At 36.9% G+C, this 17,021-nt stretch overlaps 1 protein-coding gene across 5 annotated transcripts in view; it reads right to left on the bottom strand.

Moving 5' to 3' along the window:
- The window catches only part of myt1la (myelin transcription factor 1-like, a), a 67,427-nt gene that overhangs the window by 29,276 nt on the left and 21,130 nt on the right, over window positions 1-17,021 (bottom strand). For 2 of the 5 annotated variants that reach the window (XM_051876113.1, XM_051876117.1), the window contains exons 2-5: window positions 16,242-16,361; window positions 13,622-13,694; window positions 13,327-13,357; window positions 10,567-10,629 (exon numbers count right to left, since the gene is read on the bottom strand). In XM_051876113.1, coding sequence (XP_051732073.1) covers window positions 10,567-10,629; window positions 13,327-13,357; window positions 13,622-13,694 — 167 coding nt within the window. In that variant the 5' untranslated portion in view covers window positions 16,242-16,361. The remainder of the gene's footprint in view (window positions 1-10,566; window positions 10,630-13,326; window positions 13,358-13,621; window positions 13,695-16,241; window positions 16,362-17,021) is intronic. The other 3 variants (XM_051876115.1, XM_051876118.1, XM_051876116.1) reach the window with 2 other exon arrangements.

The following is a 17,021-nucleotide window of genomic DNA, read 5'->3' as shown; positions in this document are numbered from 1 at the left end:
ATACATACATATATATGGGATTTTTTTAACAGAACATAGAGGGTCTATTTTCAAACAATATTTCTTGCTAATACTTTTATTCATTTAACCTTATCCTCGAGCTTCCTTTAAGTCATAACCTCAAACCATCAGCTCAGTTAACAACTGGGAGTTGAGATTCACATCAGAGTGAGGCTTTGTAGATATAAACTGGGTTGCCTAGAATCAGAAAAGCACGCCATCACACACACTCACACACATTTTGAATGATGAGAGGACAATAAAAACGTGAGCTGTGTTTTTATAACCTGTTCTTGTGGCTCTTGCGCTTGGTCAGGGCTCAACGGACTGTAAAACGTTCTAGATTCAAATCCCTTTTGCAGGCAGTTATCTTCCTCATCCTCAGATACTGCTTTAATGTGCACAAATCAGCACCAGCAGACCAAGGACTTCTGGCAATATGGATCTGTGCTCGACTGCTCGATAATTCACAAGGCTTTGTACCAACGTTTAAAACAATAATATACCATACTTGTTATGATTACTCATACTATAACAAACCTGTAGATGGTATCATTAACCACTATGGTGGTTAATTTGGATAATTTGTAAAAATACAGGATCAAATAAATAAAAAAAAAATCTATGTAACATAAATAATATTTGCTACCTTAATTATTACAAGGTAAAAAATCTATAATTATATATATATATATATATATATATAAAACAATAATGATAAATATTTTTCAGTTAATTTTCAACAATTTAATTTGCATCAAAATGCTATTTTACATTAAAAGCTATTTTTCAATAGTGAATTGTATGTATGTAATCTATGTACAGATTACACCTATGATGGCCACCACTAAAAAAACCAAAAAAACCAAAACATTAATAACCAAACAAAATGACAGAAATATTTTGAATGCTTATTGCACAGATTCAAGGAGCTCCAATCCTTAAAAACTGTTCTTTTAAAATCATAATCATTAATTATGATTTCACAGTACTAACAATAACATTTGTTAACCTCATAACCCTACAATGCATGAGTCCAGTTGGTGTGAGGTACCCATTTTCTCTTTATTGTTTTATTGTTAAAGCAGGTGCTGGTTATAGAGCCTGCGCTTCTATGTGATGGCGTGTTGTGCGGGCAGGCAGCCAGCGTCGTCTGTGTGGGTGAGAGCTTTTCGCGAACGACTCGGAATGACCTTGGACACCTTCGCGTTTCCCACTGGCAGGCCATGCCAATTAAAATTCCACAGGTAATTAAACCACATTTGAATACGGGAGCGGCAGAGGCAAGCTTTGAGTGGGACTAAGGTAATTACGGGCGAGAGAAAGAGAGAGAGAGATCTGCGAGCCTTTCAGAACTGCCGGGAGAAATAATGACTTCAGTCAGACAGCTCCTGGTGGACAAATCCTCTGATGAACTTGACTAATACCAGCAATGGCCAGAATATTAGCCCTGACCATCATTTCCACAGCAACCGTCATAATAATAGAGCAAATACTGCTCTCAAAGTGCCGGAATGATGAACGAGAATAATTTCTCTGTCTGTTTCTAAAAACATGCGATTATTTTTTAATTAAAAGACTTCAAATAGTCATTCTGTTACAATTAGCGACCTCAGATTAGCCAACAGAAATGCTCTTTGGTTTAAATTGGCCTGAATACTAAGGGCATGTTCAGGCTGTGGTCTATTGTCGATTCTAGCTGCTTGGGCACCAGGTATGGTCTTGCGGAGTATGACACTATAGGGCTGTGGAGGCGAATTCAGCAGCTACAGCTGGCTGTTCGTGTTGGAGTTGCCATAGGAGCATGCGGCTCCTCTGCGCTCCTACACTGCAGCATCCACAGGCATGCGTGGCAAGGCGCTGTCACCATGGTGATCTCCCCCTCAGGAGTGGGATTTGCCATTTGAGCAGACAGACAGAGTGAGAGAGAGAGAGAGATCAGTGATTCTGTGCCTGACAGACATCTCCCAGCTAACCTCCCTTCATTCTGCGCCCTCCCAAAAAGCAGAACAAAGGAGGTGCTGGTGTTGTGCATTCTGCAGGGCTCTTTCTGTCTCTGCAGCTCAGTTGCCTTCTCTGTCACTGCGGAGCCCGGTCCCCCTCTGCCTAAAAACACAGCGCACAATCATCCTACCACACACGCTGAGAGGCTGTTTGCGGTGATTATGTCCTTGGCGGTTCAATTTACCGCAGAGACTCGTGAAGTCTGACCCTGGAGTGAGGTTTTACATCTCGCCGTGTTCTTCCGAGGCATAATACTGCCATTCACACAGGTTCAGGTCTACGTGAGATATCATATGGATGAGAATGAGATACAGTAAGGAGAGATTGGAAACTTATAGCTGGGTGTTGACTGCAGGATTCATTCAATGGGAAAAGCAGCTCTCTTAGTAATTATCCAGTGGTCATTTGTGTCATAAAAAGAAGTGTCGCATGGGTTAAGATCACACAGACGCACATCAGAAACTTGTATAGCAAACTGAGGTCTGTCTCAAATAGCCAAGGGGTCTACGGAAGAAAATGTCTGAATTGTGATTAAATATTGCACTGCAAGCAATACGAGAGAGTGCAACTGTATTTTAGAAAGATATTTCTATAAATTTCTTATTTTCTTAAGTCTTCAAAATTTAATGTTATATTCAAAACGCAAAAATATTTATAAATCTGACAAAAAAGAAAAGACACAACAGATGTACACCATGTGTACTTTAAAGGGAATGCATAAACAACTATTCACTATGAATCATTCATAAAGGTCAGGGTTTTTTTCTGAATGAATCAGTGTTTTTAATAAATCAAATTAGTGAATTTAGAATAGGATAGAAACCTACTATTCTTACTTTTTCTACCTTTTGAAGGCAGAAAGTAACAGTCAAGTAGTATGCTAATATGCTATTCCGAATTCAGTCAATCACTTGTTTTGTTCCTGAATGAATCAGTTACGGAACAAATCGCTTGATTCAATGACTGACTGATAATGACAGACAGCTGCTGAATTTCGAACAGCATACTAGCATACTACTTTTACTATTTGTATGATATAAAGATAGACATAGTTAGGGTAGTATGCTATTAGGCCTGCTATTCTGAATTCAGCCAGTCACTTGTTTAGTTCCTGAATGAATCATTGTTAATGAATGAATTATTTGAATGAATTATTTGAATGAATGATTCAACGACTCACTCATGAAGACAGCTACTGAATTCAGAACCGCATATGCTACCCTTACTATTTTTAGCATATCTTTCTATGGCAGAAAGTGCTAGTACTATGCTAGCATGCGGTTCCGAATATAGCAAGCCACTTGTTTTGTTCCTGAATGTTATTGAACCAATGACTCACACACAAAGACAGTTAGTTGTGCCACCTACTGGTGTATCAATGTAACCTGTAGAATGAGTCACTGAAAAAACAAATGCACAAACAGTCTGTCTGAAAGATGCAAAAAGAGGCAAATGGAGTGAAACAAATGAAAAGTCCCAGAGTGGACTTTATATCAAAATTCTTGGAACGCTCAGCCAATCAAATTTTCAAGAACCAGAACTGACTGCAATATAAAATTAATTTTGTCAGAGGTTACAAAATATTCCAATATGAAATATTCAAACACAAAAGCTGTATTTGAGAATACAAGATTGCAAAGTTGATCGAAAATCTGTAGACGGGTCAATGACGTGACGGGTCACAAGGCCTTAATAATAATAAAAAACAAAGATATGACATCCAAAGTATGTAATGTAGTACAATTAGATCTCTTTTATCGAATCCAGAAGGTTTTAATTATATTTTGCTACATATAAAGGTATTTTAAAGATTTTGAAGTGTCAAATGGTCATTCGGTTTAGCTGTCCAAAGGCCAATTACATTTCATTTGTGATTAAAATTTCTTAAAATGTAATAAATGTTTTTTATTCTAGCATGATTTTATAACATCATATATCAACATAGTGCAAAATGGTATTAAAATTATGTGAAGAAGTCGTTGCTTTTTATGAGAAAGAATGTCCGGAAAAATGAATTTCATTGATGTCATTCGGAGTAACAAATATAAAGGGACCGTTTTGGATCAAGTCATGCAGTCAGTATCATGTGACAGGATGTGACATCATTCAGACACCTGCAAAGTACCACATGGTCGTGAAGCAAAGTAACCAACTCTCTTTGAACTATTTGAAAAATTAACGTTTCCACTTGCTCATATGCATGTCCCGAAACATCAGGTCATTCGGTACAACCAAAAATGTTGTAATATTTTAAAAACTTGTACTAAATATAAAATGTTTGATTGTCCTTTTGCTAGCTAGCAAGCAAGCTAACTAGCTAGCTAGCTAGATATCAGCCTGTTAGCATTTTTTTTAAAATATCATCATTCGGTATAACTACAAGTATAATTTGGTAAAACCGAAATTTTGGTTAAACTGAATTACTTTTTTGGTGGCAAATTTTGTCCATCTTGTAAAACATGACAAAAGCAGTGTTAATTGATTATTAAAAAAAACACATAATCTCATTGTTAACACTTAATAAAACTTCAAAATTAATTATATCTCTATTATGTTTTTTTTTTATACTTTTAAAAACCTTATTCGTCAATGACCCAGACGTATTGTATCACAAAGAGATTCCACACAAAAAAATTCATATATGTTATTTGTAATGCTTGCAAGTGAACACTTTGGGGTTATAAAATGGGTCCATGGTTCAAAAAAAGTTTGAAATATCCTGTTGTATAATGTTTATCGCTGTCTGACTACAGTACATGAAAGAGACATCTGGCTCAGCCTCACAGTTGAATTAACAGTTTGGGCGAATTACAAATCCCTCACAGATAACAAACAAGCCCTCGGCATGTATAGAACAGATAATTTAGAATGACTTGACGAGCATGAAGCCAACAGACCGCATAGACTGCATCCCGAAGACCCATCAAAAAAAGCGAGTGAGTGAGAAGAGAAGACAGAGGACAAAACTGCATGTGCCGCCCACACAGTCCAGAGCCCATCTGTTTGCATGCTGCTGGTGAGTTACCGGCGCACAAATATGATTTCTCCCTGCTACATAGAACGAAGGTGTAAATTATGGCCTAAGGCTATAAATGAATGCCGTCTGTAAGTGTCCATCATGCAAAATCTCAATAAATTCTTGAGAAAGGAAAAGACAAAGGGATCCACCAGCAGTTCTGTCTCAACAATCGAACGTCTATGGTCATAGTTCCATTGACTTCCATTCAACCCAAAAGACATTAATGTTGATAAAACACTCCATTAGTGCAAATAGCATATTACATAAGTGGTTCTTAAGTAACTGATGCACAGACTCATATTTTTTGACCTAATATTTAAAAATGGCACTATTCCCTATTCATAAAAAAATGCCAGCTCTAAAAAATATTCTATGGTACGTTAAAAAATGCAGACATCATTTCGAAGCTGTTAAGGTGTTCCCTCTTCGATTCAAACATCTTTTGATATTAAACACATCTGTTTTATTTTAACTAATGTGAATTTTTATGAATGGCAATTTATGACGCAACCAAACAGCTGTTTGAGAGCAAAGTTGAACGGTGTAACTCACTGTTCCTTTCTCAATAGTCATTCAGACCAATTCTCAGTGAAAACAACGTGTCCCAACAGAATAAAACCTTACGCTTTAAGAGCTGATTTTTCTCCATGTCACCTCATTTCCAAAAAAAAAAATGAACATGTCAAGTCAAGGTCTGTAAACTCAATTGTGTTTATTATCAGAAATATATGCTTATCCTTCCTTTGAATGTTTAAATTGTGCTAGATTTTCATTGTTTCTCCCACAAGCTTTAGTACAACTTGCTTTTTCCTTTTTTAGCCATTCACACTTCACATATTCCCTTACAAAACACTGCATATACATGGTTTCTTTGCTTTTCTGATTGGAGAAAATACAGTGCTGGAAAATCTTTGCACTGTGGCTACCACAATTGAGGAGAGGCCAGACTTGTGTAGAGCAAGGAAAGCAAGCCGGGTGTTATATTGATGGTAAAAAAAATGAGAGCGAGAGAGAGAGAGAGAGAGCATGAGCAAGCGAGCATACGGGTATACCATTCTCTGGCCGCTGCCACCAGCTCTTGGCTCAGTTCCTATTCTTTTAGTGAGTGCTACCTGTCAAGCCCTGAATTATACAGCCCTGGGCTTTAGCCTATGTGAGTCATCCATCAGAAAGGGAGGGAAGGAGGGAGGAGGAGAAAGAAGACTGGAAAGAGGGATGGAAAGAGAGCTGCAGGAGTAAGGGAAAGGTAGAGGAACAAAGAGCCAGGATGTAGGGAAGATAAAAAGGAGGAGGAGCACGGAGAGGAATAGAAAATAGGAAAGTGGAACGAGAAAGAGTCACAGATGGAGAGGAGGAGGAGGAGAGAAAGAAAGAAAGAAAGAGAGAGAGAGAAGGGGTACTAAACATGATTTGCACAAAGCAATTACTGAACCCTGTTAAAATCATAGCAGTCACACCTGTACTGACACATCCTCTTATTACAAGCCTCTGCGTTTGCTAAAAGGGATACATTAAAATGGAGAATGTGCAGATAACGTGTTTTCAGGAAGGGTATGCATCACGGAGGGTGTAAAGGTGGGTATTTTTAGATGACGAGAAAATGGTACATTAAAGGATACCTCACACATGTTATTTCTAACATTTTAACATGAATACAACACCATTGGTCCACTGCAGGGGCGTAGTAGCCATTAAAGTGACACGAAATTTCTAAAACTGTCTCACTACTTTTTGGGCTCAATAATTATAAAAAACTTAATTTGCCTACTTTGCTTTTCAAATCAGGTACGACTACTGGGCGACTACTTGTCATCTAATTAATATTTATTGATCGTTCCTATGAAATAATGATGTCTTTATTAATTGCAATAAATGAATTAAGGTGAAGACACATTTTCCGTTAAAAAAATTACGACTTTAATGTTAATGTTGGGGTATTTGTCTTGTTGCTAATTGTTTTGTACAATTTTTATCTTAGCGGAAGTATTACAATAATATACAGGAAGAATACAATATAACTTAATGTACAGTCAGTCAGCCAGTCATTATCACAAAATAAATCCCTTATACACTGTCAGAAAAAAATGTGCACAAAATTGTACCTTTAAGTGTACAACAGCTTATCACTGATGCAGTACTCTTAAGGGCTTTTCATACCTGAAGTAGTTAACCCTGGGTATTCATAAGCTACCGTTTAACACTGCACATTCCTTAGTCCTTATCTGCATATTTGCGGTGTCAGTGTCACTGACTGGACAAACGCAGCACGTGACCTGTTTACATAAAGGCGCTAGCATTGCACGTCCTCATATTACACATTGCTGACTGTAATATCAAGTTTTTTTCTGAGTGAACTTTTCGAACTATAAAGGTAAGAATGATGGTCTCTTCTTCAGAGTCTCCTTCTCTTCTCCGATTGTTGCGTTTTCCATCGCTGTTTGTCATTTTTCATATTATACGCGCTGTGTTTTCGTGACTGCCAAAAGCACATGAATATGAGGCACGCGATTGGTTGTCGGTTGCTAAGTATCTAGTTGTAACATTGTAACACCGCATCGTTTCACACTGTACAAGTTTGGCACCACAATGCGGAGTTAACGCCACAAAAGTGGTGCTAACCTTGCTCCGGAGCAGCGTTTCATAACCCCGGGTAAAAGCGGTGCTAACCCCGCATCTAAATTACAAGTGTGAAACGCTCCTTTACCCAGGGTTAAAAACGGTGTTTAGATCGATGTTAACCCAGGGTTAAGCGCAGTGTAAAAAGCCCTTTAAAGGAGTAACTTTGTACGTTATCTACCCCTAAAAGGTGCATATTAGTACCTTAGAGTAGTAATATGCACCCGTAATGTACATACTAATATGAACCTTTTCAGGGTAAGTAAGGTACAAAGTTGTCCCTTTAACGGTACTACCCCTAAGACAAGCTGTTGTTCCCCAAAGGTCAATTTTTGCACATTTTTGTGCATTATGTGTGTGTACATTATGAAGTGGAAAAGTCTGATGTACACATCGGTTTATGATACTTTGCCCTGAGAGGCCATTACAATACATAAACCTACAATGTATACATTACATCAGTTCAGACCCCCATCAGAGCAGCTATACATTAGGGGTGCGAACCTCTGCTGTGATATAACCCAATGTATGCCGCAGGAGACAAACACTGTTGTTGTTTTGTCATTATTACTTTTTAATGGAGTGGTAAAGGGCGGCAGACACTGCATAGCCTGCACAGGTAACGCAGTGTCCTCATTACAACCCTTCCATTCTCACAATGTTCCAACAAATGCCCCCCAAATGTTAGCGTGCTCTGACAGCACAGTCGGAGCGCCGTTCTCTCCCCACCCTCTCATTTGGGGGTAATTCATCACTCTCTCGCCCTCTCCCTGCCTTTTCAGTGAGAGGTCTGCTGGAGGTACCATTTGTCTGTTGCAGAAATGCAATTCTGGTTGGTGGTTCACAGGGCTTGGCTGATGAGGTGACACAGTAGACGTATCCATCAATCTTTTCTGTTCTGCCTTTCTTGTTTTGTATCTTTCTTCTGAGGTACAGTAAATAGCATCAAGAGGATAGACTGTTAAACATGGAAGTGGAACAGACTGAGAGTGACTTTGACAACAGTTGTCAAATCAGATGATATTAGCTTCCTACCTATGCAAAGAAACTGGTTCCAGCGTAATGAAAACCTACATATTTCGACTTATATCAGTGTTAAAGTATAAACATTAATTATCTCAAGTTGCCTGTTAGTGAAACAGTGCCATTTGTATTCCTTCCACAATTCGTCCTTAAAAAGGCTTTTTGTCAAAGGGGAAACAAACAGAACAATCCTGCTAAGATGTTTAACAAGCTGATTACAATATTAATGATGTCGCGCCTATCATCAGATAGCCTCCACATATTCCCGATGTATGCTAATGAGAGTTAGATATTGCAGTGTGACTCGTTGTCCATTTACATCTGTTTTTAAAGGGATACTTCACCCAAAAATAAAAATTCTGTCATCATTTATTCACCCACACCCATAACTTGGTCATCTTCGAAACACAAAAGAAGATATTTTTAATGAAACCTCATTCAAAGTCCATTCAACCAAAACTTTGATGCTTCAAAAAGTTCATAAAGAGATCGTACACTGTAAAACCCGATAATTTACGGTAACTCAAACCATTTGAGGAAACCGACTGCCATAAACCATTTAAGTTTTAAAACCAATAAGTATGAGTACTGTAAACTCATGTACATTGAGTTAAATTCATTTATATTTTAATGTTGGTTTAGTCAATCATTAGAGTAAACTCAACTTAAAGATTTTAAGTTTATTTTATTCATTCAGTTTGAATTCAGGTAACAAATCTAACTAAGTCTTAAAAGAAATGTATATGATTTGAGCAGTTTAAATCCAAGTCTTCTGAAGAGACAATTGTTTTATATGATGAACGACATACAATACATACATAGAGCTCATCAAATATTGTAAATGAATGCGCAACTGTATGTAAGAACAAACCTTATTGGTTCTTGTGCTTCAAGCAACCACGTTTGAGCTTTAGTTTACCATATTTGATGAGCTCTATGTATGTGCGTTGATCACCGTTAAATGTGAATAAAAGCCTATACATTAAATCTGTTTATCATATAAAATGATTGTGTCTCTTTAGAAGACATGGATTAAACCACTTGAATCATATGGATTCATTTTTGAGTGAACTATCCCTTTAAGTCTACAACAGCTATGTTTAAAGAGGTAAGGTTGGGGCTACAAAGCAAAAACTGCTAATGCTGATGCTAAGTACTCTGAAGTAAGTCATTCCATTACAATATTGTTCAATCCTTTAGCAATCCAGAAAACATATCATACTTTGTTAAAATGCTTCACTTTAGTAAATGCCAGCTCTAGATCATTGCAGTCTCGCATCTTTTAACTGCCCTTTCACAACTTTTTGCTAGTAAAAGGATGTTTATTCTCCATTTGCTTTTCTGTTTTACCTCGGGACGCCCGTCCCGAGGTGACTAGAGAGTACATCAGTTTCAGTTTGGATCCAGCCTCTTAAGAAGACCTCAGATGACTAAAACTTTGGAAGAGACGGCGCCAACTCCTGCGATGACTTCAGAAGATGCAACATCTGGATCAACACGCACATTCACATTCTATAAATCCTAATTATTGTTAATATGTAATTCATTTTTCCAGGAGCTCTTTGCTTCTACCTCCAATTACATTGCTAACAGTGATTGTATGTTAATCGCCTAAATTATTACATTATTAGCTAACTGCAGTCTCCAAATTGTAATGTTGACATGCATTCTCTGTAAAGCTGCTTTGAAACGATATGTATCGTGAAAAGCGCTATACAAATAAATGTGAATTGAATTGAATTGAATAAAGAAAAGAAAAAGGCCCAATTCAAATTCAATTGACATAATTTTGCTATTGGTCTTGAGCTTTGCTGTAAGTGGCTAAGAGCCTTCATTCTTGCAGCTGTAAAGAGACTTTCAGATGGATGGGCACACATTCATATGAATGAAAGGTCAGTTCTTACCTCCTGTGTCTGGCGTATTTGCCGCTGACATGTCCACTACCATCACACCCAGGTGTGGGACAGCTGCAGACGAGAGAAATAATTAATACAAGGCTGACGTCACACACACGCACAGACATACACGTACGCTCGTTCTTGCTGACTATGTTCGAACCGTAGCACATCAGCCTTCATTACAGATTTAGAGAGCTCCCAGTGTCCTCCAGGCTGATGACTCACCAGGCTCCATATTTCATATTTCATATTGTATATCGCTCTCTGGCTGCTCCATTTAGGTCCACAGCCAGTTAAAAGCCAAAAGGGAAAACATCCAACTTTAGAACTTCTGCTCTGCTTGAGCAAAGGGTCAGACCAGAAAACCAGTATCTGAGTCATTAACATAAAACTAGCCAGATTAGTTACAGTGTCACTGATTGCCTATAGTATTCATTAAGCACTTACTTGACTGGCAGTGGTATTTGTCTATCAGTTCTACCAATACTGAAATGTGAGGCCTGTTTCAGATGCACAAATACTGTGAAAGCAAAGCAGCAGCGCAACTGCTTGTATTGTGCATTCTAGAAAACGTACAACTTTTGTATTATTTATATTCATGTACAATTGGATGTATACATTCCCGTTCAAATGTTTGGGGTGAGTAACATTTTTTAAAATACTTTTATTCAGCAAGGACATTAACCCTCTGGTGACCATTTTTTTTTTTCTATTTCAGTGAAATGAATGTACTATATTTTAGTTCAATAATGTTTTTTATTTAATATTTTGTATTTTTAGGGGATTTTATGGTACTAAATAATATTTATGCTGTAGTTTTAATCCATTTATTCACTTTTTGAACATGGACCTGAAAATGAAAATTCCAACTTAAACTGTCATAAATTTTGAATGCTTTAGAGCACAGACTTATCTTTTTTTAAAGATGACACTTGGCAAATTATTGCTGAAGTGAAAAAAGTTTTAAAAAATTAACTTAAAAAAAGTTACAGAATTTTACGTTTATTGTTATGAAAAATGCAAAAAAATACTATTTTCAATTTTTATATTAAATATATATTTTCAAACACGTTTTACTCTAAAACTGCAAGAAAATCAAAGCCATAAATCTAAACAAGTTATGCTCCATTTGAGCTTGGTATCTCAAAAAATGGGCTTTCAGTAAGATTTTGTTTGGCTGCAGTACCAAAAGTTTTCACTTAGATGAAATTCGTCTCCCATTCATTTCCAATGCGAGGAGCACAAGTGTGACTATTTTTTCAGAACCATTTTGTACGGAGCCCCGGACATGACATGCAGGAAAAAAATAGTAGGCTAAATCAAAACGTGCGCACGATTTACTATTTTCTTCCCTCGATTTATAAATCATGTGCATGATTTATAAATCGAGAGAACGGAATAGTAAATCGTGAGCACGTTTTAGTAAATCGCGGGAACGAAATATAAATCGTGCGCACGATTTAATTTTTTTTCTTGCATGTCATGTGCAGGGCTCCATATTTTTGAATCATGTCCATGATTTTTTTTTTTTTTTTTTTGTGTGTTCACATAGCAAGAGCCAAAACCTAAAAATTCTAAAAAAACAAAACGTAAAATTTTTCGGTCAAAAATTTTTGACTGAAGAGCACCAGAGGGTTAAATTGATCAAAAGTGACAGTTTCAAAGTAGCTTCCCCAACACCGCGTTTAGTCTTGACATTGAAGTATTCTTGTTTAACAATGCATATTTTAAACCTGAAGCTATTTTAAGCTTAAAATTTAGTAAAAGAGTAGGAAATTGAGTGAGAACATGTCTAGCCTAGCACAAGAGTTCCATCTCCCCTTGATAATGTTGGCTAAGGATCGGTGTCTGATCAAGCTGGTGACCCATCAGTGAGTGTAACTGGTGTTAAAGATGCCTGCAGCTACAGGCCTGGACCTGCTGATGAAGCAGATTGGCCTGATGATTGGGAAGGAGAGAGAGAGAGAACAGAGGGAATTTTACTTCTCTGCTTGGTCTAATACCATAATAAAGATGACATGGTAGAGGTGCCTCTGGAAAACCGGTCATAACACACTCACACAGTCGCACACCCTTGTGTCCTTGCCGCTGTCATTGTAATTGGACACATAGCCACAAAATAAAAAAAGAGTCTTTTTTAACAACAGCGTGGGTGTTAAACCATTCTTAATGAGGAAAATACTGCCATTTAGGAGGCCTGTAAATTGTGCTTAAGGGAAAGATATGCAGGGGGAAAAGTGACAGGCAGATATGAGTAAAACGACTCACTGCCCTGAAGGAAAAACAGACCATTCACTCTCATCATGATGCATGATTTCATTAGGGGTGCAGGGATATTTACTAATACTAATTGGGAGAATCATGTACTCACTGAAGGCAATTTCACTGAAAGGTCTATTTATAGGTTCTGCCTGTAGTACTTGCTATATTGAACAAATTACATCAAAAAATATCAATTAGCAAAATTATATTTTGATGCCACCTTGAACGAAAATGCATATTGCGTCATACACCTGTTTTAGTCTTTAAAGACAGAAACTACAAGGTGAGATACAACAAATTAACCGTATTTACTTTCTTAATACGCATTTCTGGTGTTAAAATGATCTAATTATAAAATCCACCGTTCAAAGGTTTGGAGTAAGTACGTTTATTTAAAAGAAATGAATCACTCAGAAATACATCACATTATGAAAATAAATAGGTTGCAAACTGTACAGCATGGTGAGTTTAATTGAATGATTCCCATACTGTATGCAGACTGACCTGAACAGCTCTTGTGCAGCCTCCACGGCAACTGAAAAAAAAAAAAAAAACCCAAAAAAACGAAAACAATTAGTGAGGAAACATCTCAACATGCGCTTCATCACACAATGGAATCATATTATTATGAGCAGACTAATTTTCCAGCCTCATAGATCCTGCTTCACCTGTCCAATCAATAGTCCATGTTCATCACTACTGACGTCAGTGATAATTCGTGAAAGGCAATAAAAAGACTCAGTTATGGATTGAAAGTGGGGAAATGGATTTGACCGTAGGTTGAGACTGCAGCTAATACCATGTGAGTGCGCTGTACCTCGCACACCTTTAGATCGTGTTCGATGACGCTTCTCGGCCGCATCCACCTCCATCTGGAGAAAAGAAGCAGCAATTAGCCTGACCTCCATCTACTATCTGAGCTACTGTAAAAGGAAGAGTAAAAGGGCAATGATGTCTGTAGCAGGGATGGTTATGAACCGCATTGAACTGCACGAGAGACAGATCATAGATGATAAAAGAATATGTTTATTATGAAAAATACAGACTGTGAACCATGGATAACTACACTGGTCATGTGGTACATGTGGCCATAATGCATCACGGTTTATATTGTATGAAGATCTATAATGTGTATCATTCTGCACCCTAGTTGCCAACATTGTGAATCACTTTATAATGATACACTAAACACAATTACATATTCTGAGAATGAATATGGACTGGAATGATTTTGACAATAGGACAGCAGAAATGACTGGGTGGTGTACTTAGTAGTGAACCAGTGTGCAGATTGAGACACACCACTATAGTCTACTATTGCTAGAATGAGTTTGTGATGAGCAGGGCAGGGTTGAGAGCTGTGGGAGTGGAACCTGGTCCTCTCTCATCTTCCACTGTCGTTCCTCATCCTTATATATTTCCAGAGCTCCTCCGTGGGACTCGAGACCGGCGTGTCTCACAGGCGTCATTCATTAGCCATCGCTCCCACGGCTCTCGGCCCCACCCTGCTCGTCACAGAGTTTTATCCACCTTTTTCCTGATGAGCCTACTGCGTTTCGAATTATGGTTGACACTTCTGGTTTGGGGAACTTTGATTAAAAAAGACTGCACTACAAACAATCATTATCTGTGAGTTTGACTGAATGAGCTGTAAATTTACTATTTTCAGACGTCAGGGGAATAACGTAATGCTTGGTATTTTAATGTGACATGGTATCACAAAAATATCTATGGCAAGAGCTCTTTTTAGTCGCTGTTTTCTTTTCCTCCTGATAATTTTTTTCCTTTGAATTCAGCTGTAACAGCATAAAAAAGACAGCATATATTGTGTATTTGTTGTCTGTTCTCCCGATTAAATTTACGATATATACCATTAATAATTAACTGGATTGCACAAAGACTCTCTTGTTTTTCTCCCCAAATCTAATCATATTAGCAGTGTTTACTAGATGTTTCGAAAGCAGGTAAATACAATGTATCACCTGTCAAATGAAAGAACTTTGAAATATTATCACGCATTGCTAAAGTTAATAAACATTTTTTATTAAGGCAATGTAAGTAACACCCTTAGCAACCACTCTTAGCAACGTAAACTGTATGTTCTCAATTGATGTTGTTCATTGAAGCTTACTGTATTATGTAGAAGAGTATTGTGAGAAAGAGATCGAGTGAGTGAGTTTATTACCTGAATTCAGATTTAGCATTTTCCTTCAGGTCAGTCCTATGTTCTTAATAAAACATCTGTTTAAATGTCTGATGTATTATCTTGTCCTTTTATAAGTTAAGGGGTTTTCCCGTGACTGACAGCGCTAGTCAAAGCATTTGTCAGTCGGTCTTGTTCTGTGTTCACAACAGTTCAGCCTTTTCTCTACTGATTGACACACTCATAAAGACAGTCTTTGACTCCATCTAATGGTGTAATAATGTAACTTCTGTTGCTGTTCACGGTCAGGGACTATTTTTTCGGGCGGAAGGAAGGCTTTTGGTAAAAGTTTAATTCATGAAAGTTGCATTGATAGATATTTTTGGCTTTAATATTTGTATTGTGTGGTAACCGTTTTATAAAAGCAATAAGGTATTCGAGGCTAGTGCTGTATCGTGAATAAGACTTATTCACGATACAGCACAGCCTCTCGTACCTTATTGCTTACATATATTACTACAGTGATATTTAACATGTCTGTAATATTGCTGCGGAAATAATCACGCTTTTGGAGTTGATCTGCTGAAAGTGCGTTGTTGATGCTTTTACACTTTTAAATTTCCTTTTAATGTTTGATGGTTGAAGGGTGAGTAGAATAATGTCATCTCATTGTGCCCAGTTTTTAAATAAACGTGTATTATTGCATTCGTAGAGCGAACATTTCACTGATTGTTTGCAGTTTAACGGAAGTTACACCAATAATTCACACAAAGGTGGATATATCATGCTCTTTCTGTGTTCAGAAAAACAAAGCAACAAAATATGCCAACAAAATATGATTCAATATACACTACCATTCAAAGGTCGGTGGTCAGTAAGATTTTTTAATGTTAAAATAAAAACAATATTGTGAAACATTATTACAATTTAACATACTTGTTTGTGTACCAGTTTTCAGAAATCTTTCTAACATGCAGATTTAGTGCTCAAGAAATATTTCTTATTAATATTAATGTTGAAAAAAAGTGCTGCCTAATATTTTTTTCCATGTTTCTTTTATGAAAAGAGGGTTCAAATGAACATCATTTATTTGAAATAGAAACCTTTAGTAACATTATAAATGCCTTTACTGTTTGATCAATTGAATGCATCCTTAATAAAAATTTTAATTTCTTTAAAAAGAAAATTGTGCTTTTGAACAGCAGTGTAACTTTTGAACAGTAGTGTAATAACCCAACTTTACTGCCCAGAACAAACAAAAGCCAAAGCACATTACCTGAGATTTACTGGTTGATGGTGGGACAGATGTGTTTTCTGAGGAGCGCCTCCTGTGTGGTGCGATTAGGCAGAATTGTCCGCTGTGTGTCCCTCAAAGCTGTTCCTCAAAACTCATTTTCTGTTAAAGGAAAAGAATGCACCATCATTTATCATGAACTGCAGTTGTGTTAAATCTGCAGACTGTTATGCGGTACACTTATAAGGAAAGACATACCAATGTCTGAAGCTATTCAGGGCCTCCAATATCACAGTATCAGAACAAGAAAAAATAAAACAAAAAATCTGTCACTCTCCTTTTGTTTAAAAATATAATAAGTGACAGGAGCAGTTTTTAAAGTTTTGAAACATGCTTTGTTCATAAGGAATAAAGTCACCTATATTTATTATCTCTTTTTTGAGAGAAATATGAATGTCTTATTGTTTATGCCTTTAGAGCAAACACTGTACAAAAGGTAAATCACTGGGGAGGTTTTATTTGAACTCTATTAAAAAAAAAAAAAAAAAGCAAAGTTCCTTGTTTGTTTGTTTTCCACAGGTGCTATAATATAATATAATATAATATTGAGTATTTGGCCATGATACAACTATTTGAAAGTCTGGAATCTGAGGGTGCAAAAAAAAAAAAATCAAAATATTGAGAAAATCACCTTTAAAGTTGTCCAAATGAAGTCTTTAGCAATGCATATCCACTCACAAAAATACATTTTTTATATATTTACAGCAGAAAATTTACAAAATATCTTCATGGAACATGATCTTTACTTAATATCCTAACGAT

The sequence above is a fragment of the Ctenopharyngodon idella genome, chromosome 20, assembly GCF_019924925.1.
Source record: "Ctenopharyngodon idella isolate HZGC_01 chromosome 20, HZGC01, whole genome shotgun sequence".
In the NCBI taxonomy this organism is placed as follows: Eukaryota; Metazoa; Chordata; class Actinopteri; order Cypriniformes; family Xenocyprididae; genus Ctenopharyngodon; species Ctenopharyngodon idella.
The sequence above is the reverse complement of the archived record's forward strand: the minus strand, read 5'-3'. Positions and strand labels throughout refer to the sequence as shown.